The sequence below is a fragment of the Balaenoptera borealis genome (assembly GCF_965194805.1).
Source record: "Balaenoptera borealis genome assembly, chromosome: 18".
Lineage (NCBI taxonomy): Eukaryota > Metazoa > Chordata > Mammalia > Artiodactyla > Balaenopteridae > Balaenoptera > Balaenoptera borealis.
This window is the reverse complement of record NC_138877.1, coordinates 76,881,018-76,887,017: the sequence shown is the minus strand read 5'-3', so window position 1 is coordinate 76,887,017 and position 6,000 is coordinate 76,881,018. Positions and strand designations below refer to the sequence as shown.

Genomic DNA, 6,000 nt, shown 5'->3' with positions numbered 1-6,000 from the left:
TGGGGCGGCGGCGAGGCGATGCGGGGCCCGAGTGCGGTGCCACCGTCCCCTCCCACGCACCGAACACCGGCGGGCGGTGTCGGCCCTTGATCTCCGCCGGCCCCCGCCCCCTGCAGTCCCAATTCCTCCCCCCACCACCCCGCCCACCCCAGTCCCCTCCCCGGCGGAAGCTCCCAGCCCAATTAATTGAGTCAAAGGCGGGAGGGCAGGGCCCTCCGCGCGGCGGCCGCCGGCCCCCGCCCCTCCCGCGCGCCCCTTTTCCCGCCCTGGGTGGCATCTCCTCCGCCGGCATCCACAACGAGCCTCTGATTAATGAGGCCCGGGCCGGCCCCCACCCGACCCGGGCCCTGGCCTCCGCGGGAGGGGGAGGGGACGGCGGGAAACGCGGCCCCGGGAGAAAGGGGGGCGGGGCGGGCCGCGCGGCCCGCCCCGCCCCCCCCGCGCCCCGAGCCTATTGGCCGCGCCAGCCGTCTGTCGGGGAGCGCGGCGCCAATGCGGGCGGCGGGGCGGGGCGGGCCGCGCCGTGTGTGCCTGCGTAACGCCGAGTCACATGTTGTTTTGCTCTTCTTAGTTCAGTCACTCGGTGCGCGATGTGTTACTCACTGTGCGGCGGGGACCGCGACGAGCCCGGGTCGCCGTTGGCAGCACCAGCAGCAGCAGCCCCGGCGGCGGCGGCGGCGGCGCGGACCCCGAGTACCGGGGCACACCCCGGCACCCCGGAGCGCGGCGCGGCGGCGGGACCCTTGCGGCCGGGCGCGCCTTAGGCTCGGCCCCGCGGCTCGGGGACCCCCGACTCTCGGCCCAGCCCGCGAGCCCCCAGGCGCCGCCCGAGAGCCCGGGAGGCAGCGGCTGCCGCCGCCGCCCGCGCCGGGCATCCTCTGGGGCCCCGGATCGCGGAGGGCGCTGCGCCACCGCGCGGTGCCGGCCCCCCGCCCTCCCCGCGGCGGGCCTCCCCGAACCTTCCCCACCTCCTGGGCCCGAGGGACGCGGGCTCCGGCGGGCGAGCAGGGGGGGAGGGAGCCGCCCGCGCCCCCTCCGCTCCCCCCGGCCCCTCCACGCCGGGCCGAGCGGCGCGGCCTGAAGCGCCGGTGATGGCGAGCCCGCCGATGCACGGGCGCCCCGGGCCGGCGGGCGGCGACGGCCCCAACCTCAACCTCAACCACAATAACAACAACAACAACAGCGGCGTGCGCAAGTGCGGCTACCTGCGCAAGCAGAAGCACGGCCACAAGCGCTTCTTCGTGCTGCGCGGACCCGGCGCGGGCGGCGACGAGGCGGCGGCGGCGGCGACAGCGGGCGGGGGGCCGGCGCCGCAGCCGCCGCGGCTCGAGTACTACGAGAGCGAGAAGAAGTGGCGGAGCAAAGCGGGCGCCCCGAAGCGGGTCATCGCGCTCGACTGCTGCCTGAACATCAACAAGCGCGCCGACGCCAAGCACAAGTACCTGATCGCCCTCTACACCAAGGACGAGTACTTTGCAGTGGCGGCCGAGAACGAGCAGGAGCAGGAGGGCTGGTACCGCGCGCTCACCGACCTGGTCAGCGAGGGCCGAGCGAGCGCCGGCGACGCGCCCCCCGCCGCCGCCGCCGCCCCCTCCGCGTCCTGCAGCGCCTCCCTGCCCGGCGCCCTGGGCGGCTCGGCCGGCGCCGCCGCCGCCGCCGCGGCCGATGACAGCTACGGGCTGGTGGCGCCTGCCACGGCCGCCTACCGTGAGGTGTGGCAGGTGAACCTGAAGCCCAAGGGCCTGGGCCAGAGCAAGAACCTGACGGGCGTGTACCGCCTGTGCCTGTCGGCGCGCACCATCGGCTTCGTGAAGCTCAACTGCGAGCAGCCGTCGGTGACGCTGCAGCTCATGAACATCCGCCGCTGCGGCCACTCGGACAGCTTCTTCTTCATCGAGGTGGGCCGCTCGGCCGTCACGGGCCCCGGTGAGCTGTGGATGCAGGCAGACGACTCGGTGGTGGCGCAGAACATCCACGAGACCATCCTGGAGGCCATGAAGGCGCTCAAGGAGCTCTTCGAGTTCCGGCCGCGCAGCAAGAGCCAGTCGTCCGGCTCGTCGGCCACGCACCCCATCAGCGTCCCCGGCGCGCGTCGCCACCACCACCTGGTCAATCTGCCCCCCAGCCAGACGGGCCTGGTGCGCCGCTCGCGCACCGACAGCTTGGCCGCCACACCGCCGGCCGCCAAGTGCAGCTCGTGCCGGGTGCGCACGGCCAGCGAGGGCGACGGCGGCGTGGCGGCGGGGGCCGGGGCGGCGGGCGGCAGGCCGGTGTCGGTGGCGGGGAGCCCCCTGAGCCCGGGGCCGGTGCGCGCGCCCCTGAGCCGCTCGCACACCCTGAGCGGCGGCTGCGGCGGCCGCGCGAGCAAGGTGACGCTGGCGCCGGCAGGGGGCGCCCTGCAGCACAGCCGCTCCATGTCCATGCCTGTGGCGCACTCGCCCCCGGCGGCCGCCACCAGCCCCGGCAGCCTGTCGTCCAGCAGCGGGCACGGCTCGGGCTCCTACCCGCCGCCCCCGGGCCCGCACCCGCACATGCAGCACCCCCTGCACCCCCAGCGACCCTCCAGCGGCAGCGCCTCGGCCTCGGGCTCCCCCAGCGACCCTGGTTTCATGTCCCTGGACGAGTACGGCTCGAGCCCTGGGGACCTGAGAGCCTTCTGCAGTCTCAGGAGCAACACGCCCGAGTCCATCGCCGAGACGCCCCCGGCCAGGGACGGCAGCGCGGGCGAGCTGTACGGGTACATGACCATGGACCGGCCCCTGAGCCACTGCGGCCGACCCTACCGCAGAGTCTCCGGGGACGGGGCCCAGGACTTGGACAGGGGCCTGAGGAAGAGGACCTACTCCCTGACCACGCCTGCCCGGCAGCGGCCGGTACCCCAGCCCTCCTCCGCGTCCCTGGATGAGTACACCCTGATGCGGGCCACCTTCTCCGGCAGCTCAGGCCGCCTCTGCCCGTCGTGCCCCGCGTCCTCCCCCAAAGTGGCCTACCACCCCTACCCCGAGGACTACGGCGACATCGAGATCGGGTCGCACAGGAGCTCCAGCAGTAACCTGGGCACGGACGACGGCTACATGCCCATGACCCCCGGCGTGGCCCTCACGGGCGGCGGCGGCGGGAGCTGCAAGAGCGACGACTACATGCCCATGAGCCCCACCAGCGTGTCCGCCCCGAAGCAGATCCTGCAGCCGCGCGCCGCCGTCGCGGCCTTGCCCCCCGCGGGAGCCGCGGGGCCCACGCCCGCGTCGGCCGCCAGCAGGGCCTTCCCGGGGAGCGGGGGCGGCTACAAGACCAGCTCCCCGGCCGAGAGCTCCCCCGAGGACAGCGGGTACATGCGCATGTGGTGCGGCGGCTCCAAGCTGGCGGTGGAGAGCGCCGCCGACGGCAGGCTGCTTCCAAACGGGGACTACCTCAACATGTCCCCCGGCGACGCGGGCGCCTCGGGCACCCCGCCCGACTTCTTCTCGGCCGCCCTGCACGGCGGCGGCGGCGGCGGCGGCGGCGGGGAGATGCTCCGGGGCGTCCCCGGCTACTGCTACAGCTCCCTGCCCCGCTCCTACAAGGCCCCCTACGCCTGCAACGGGGACGGCGACCAGTACGTGCTCATGAGCTCCCCCGTGGGGCGCATCCTGGAGGAGGAGCGGCTGGAGTCGACGGCCGGCCCGGGGTCCACGCAGCCAGCCGGCGCCTACGCGGCCGGGGCCGGGGGCGGCGGCGGCCACCCGCAGCCACCCCACGCGGCGGTGCCTTCGCCCGCGCGGCCCGGTGGCGGTGGCAGCGGCCGCCCGGAGGGCTTCCTGGGCCAGCGCTGCCGGGCCGCGCGGCCCACGCGCCTGTCCCTGGAAGGGCTGCAGACCCTGCCCCGCATGCACGAGTACCCGCTGCCGCCCGAGCCCAAGAGCCCGGGCGAGTACATCAACATCGACTTCGGCGAGGCGGGCGCGCGCCTGTCGCCGCCCGCGCCCCCGCTGCTGGCCTCGGCCGCCTCGTCGTCGTCGCTGCTGTCCGCCGGCAGCCCGGCCTCGTCGCTGGGCTCGGGCACCCCGGGCACCAGCGGCGACAGCCGGCAGCGCTCCCCGCTCTCCGACTACATGAACCTCGACTTCAGCTCGCCCAAGTCACCCCAGCCGGGCGGCCAGGCCGGGGACCCCGTGGGCTCCCTGGACGCCCTCCTGTCCCCCGAGGCCTCCGCGTACCCGCCGCTGCCCCCGCGCCCTGCCGCCCCCTCCTCGGCCCTGCAGCCGCCGCCGCCGCCGCCGCCCCCGCCCGGAGAGCTGTACCGCCTGCCTCCGGCACCGCCCTCCCAGGGCCCTGGCGCGGCCTCCTCTCCGTCCTCGGGGGCGGGCGACAGCGGCGACTACACCGAGATGGCCTTCGGCGTGGCTGCCACGCCGCCGCAACCGATCGCCGCGCCCCCGAAGCCCGACGGGGCCCGCGTGAGCAGCCTCGTGTCCGGCCTGAAGAGGCTGAGCCTCATGGACCAGGTGTCGGGGGTCGAGGCCTTCCTGCAGGCCAGCCAGCCCCCAGACCCGCACCGCGGCGCCAAGGTCATCCGCGCGGACCCGCAAGGGGGCCGCCGCCGCCACAGCTCGGAGACCTTCTCCTCGACCACCACTGTGACCCCCGTGTCCCCGTCCTTCGCCCACAACCCCAAGCGCCACAACTCGGCCTCGGTGGAGAACGTGTCTCTCAGGAAAAGCGGCGAAGGGGGCGGCGGCAGCGTCCTGGGTGGCGGCGACGAGCCCCCCACGTCCCCCCGCCAGTTGCCGCCGCCGCTCCCCCCGCAGGCGCGGCCCTGGACGCCGAGCCAGCCCGGGGGTTTGGTCGGCTGCCCCGGGGGCAGTGGCTCGCCGATGCGCCGGGAGACCTCTGCCGGCTTCCAGAACGGCCTCAACTACATCGCCATCGACGTGAGGGACGAGCCGGGGCTGTTGCCGCAGCCGCCGCAGCATCCTCAGACGGGAGACAAGAGCGCCTGGGGCCGGACCCGGAGCCTCGGGGGTCTCATCGGCGCGGTAGGGGCCGGCAGCACCGGCGGCGTGTGTGTGGGGCCCGGCCCTGGCGCCCTGCCCTCCGCCAGCACCTACGCCAGCCTCGACTTCTTGACGCATCACCTGAAAGAGGCGACGGTCGTGAAAGGTGAGGCCCCTGCGGCTGGTGGAAGAAGGGCGGGCACGCGAGGGCATCCGTGGCTAAAGCCTCTTCCCTTCTTTGGTAGCTCGACCTAAATGCCCGAGTACAGGCGCAGGTTTCCTGTTCTGTTTCACTTTTGGCCCGATGTCAGCTCTCGAACCCCAGAGACCTTGCCAAGAGCACCCAGGTCATCTTTGAGTTGAATGTGTATCTTCGGACTCGGGAGACTTTTGATTTGTTTTCTTGGGCCCAGCCTCCCCGTCTTCCCATGAACACACCTGGCGGGTGCCCCCAGTTCAGCCACCCCCGGGGGGGAGGCGGCAGAGAGGGGGTCTTCTCCATCTGAGAGGTGGGAAACTTCTGCCGGGAGGGGACCTGAAGTTCCAGCAGCTCCCAGGCCGCAGCCCTCACCTTTCTCTTTGTTTTCCTGGAGCCGGGCCTGGCTGGCTCTTGCCGAGCCTCAGAGCTCATAAAAAACAGGCCCAAAAGTTGTTTAGGAAACGAACATCCATTTTGGTGACTGCTGCAGGGAACAGCGAACCATTTAAAGTTTACACGCAGCCTGTAGGAGCTTTTCCACCAGAGACGTTCCTCTTCTCCCAACGGGCTGAAATGGTAACGCTGCTTAAACACAGCTCAGAAGCAGTGGTTCTCCAGCTGGGGCCCACCTGGGAGTCACGTGGAGGGTTTGCTGAGACCCGGACGGCCGGGCTAGGTGAATCCCCGAGATTCCAGTGCCGTGGGTCTGGGGTGTGGCTCCCAGTGTGCTTTCCTAAGAAGCCCCCAGGTTGTGCTGGTGCTGCCGGTTTGGGGACCGTGGCCGGGAGCACCTGCCCCAGTTAGACCGCCTGAGTGTGCTTGAGAAAT

General features: G+C 73.1%; 1 protein-coding gene across 1 annotated transcript in view; it reads left to right on the top strand.

The window, feature by feature from the left end:
* Positions 1–954: 954 nt before the first annotated feature.
* The window catches only part of IRS2 (insulin receptor substrate 2), a 30,332-nt gene continuing 25,286 nt past the window's right edge, over positions 955–6,000 (top strand). Inside the window, exon 1 of the mRNA XM_082366218.1 lies at positions 955–5,139. Within this exon, the coding sequence (XP_082222344.1) occupies positions 1,092–5,139 (4,048 nt within the window). The 5' untranslated portion in view covers positions 955–1,091. The remainder of the gene's footprint in view (positions 5,140–6,000) is intronic.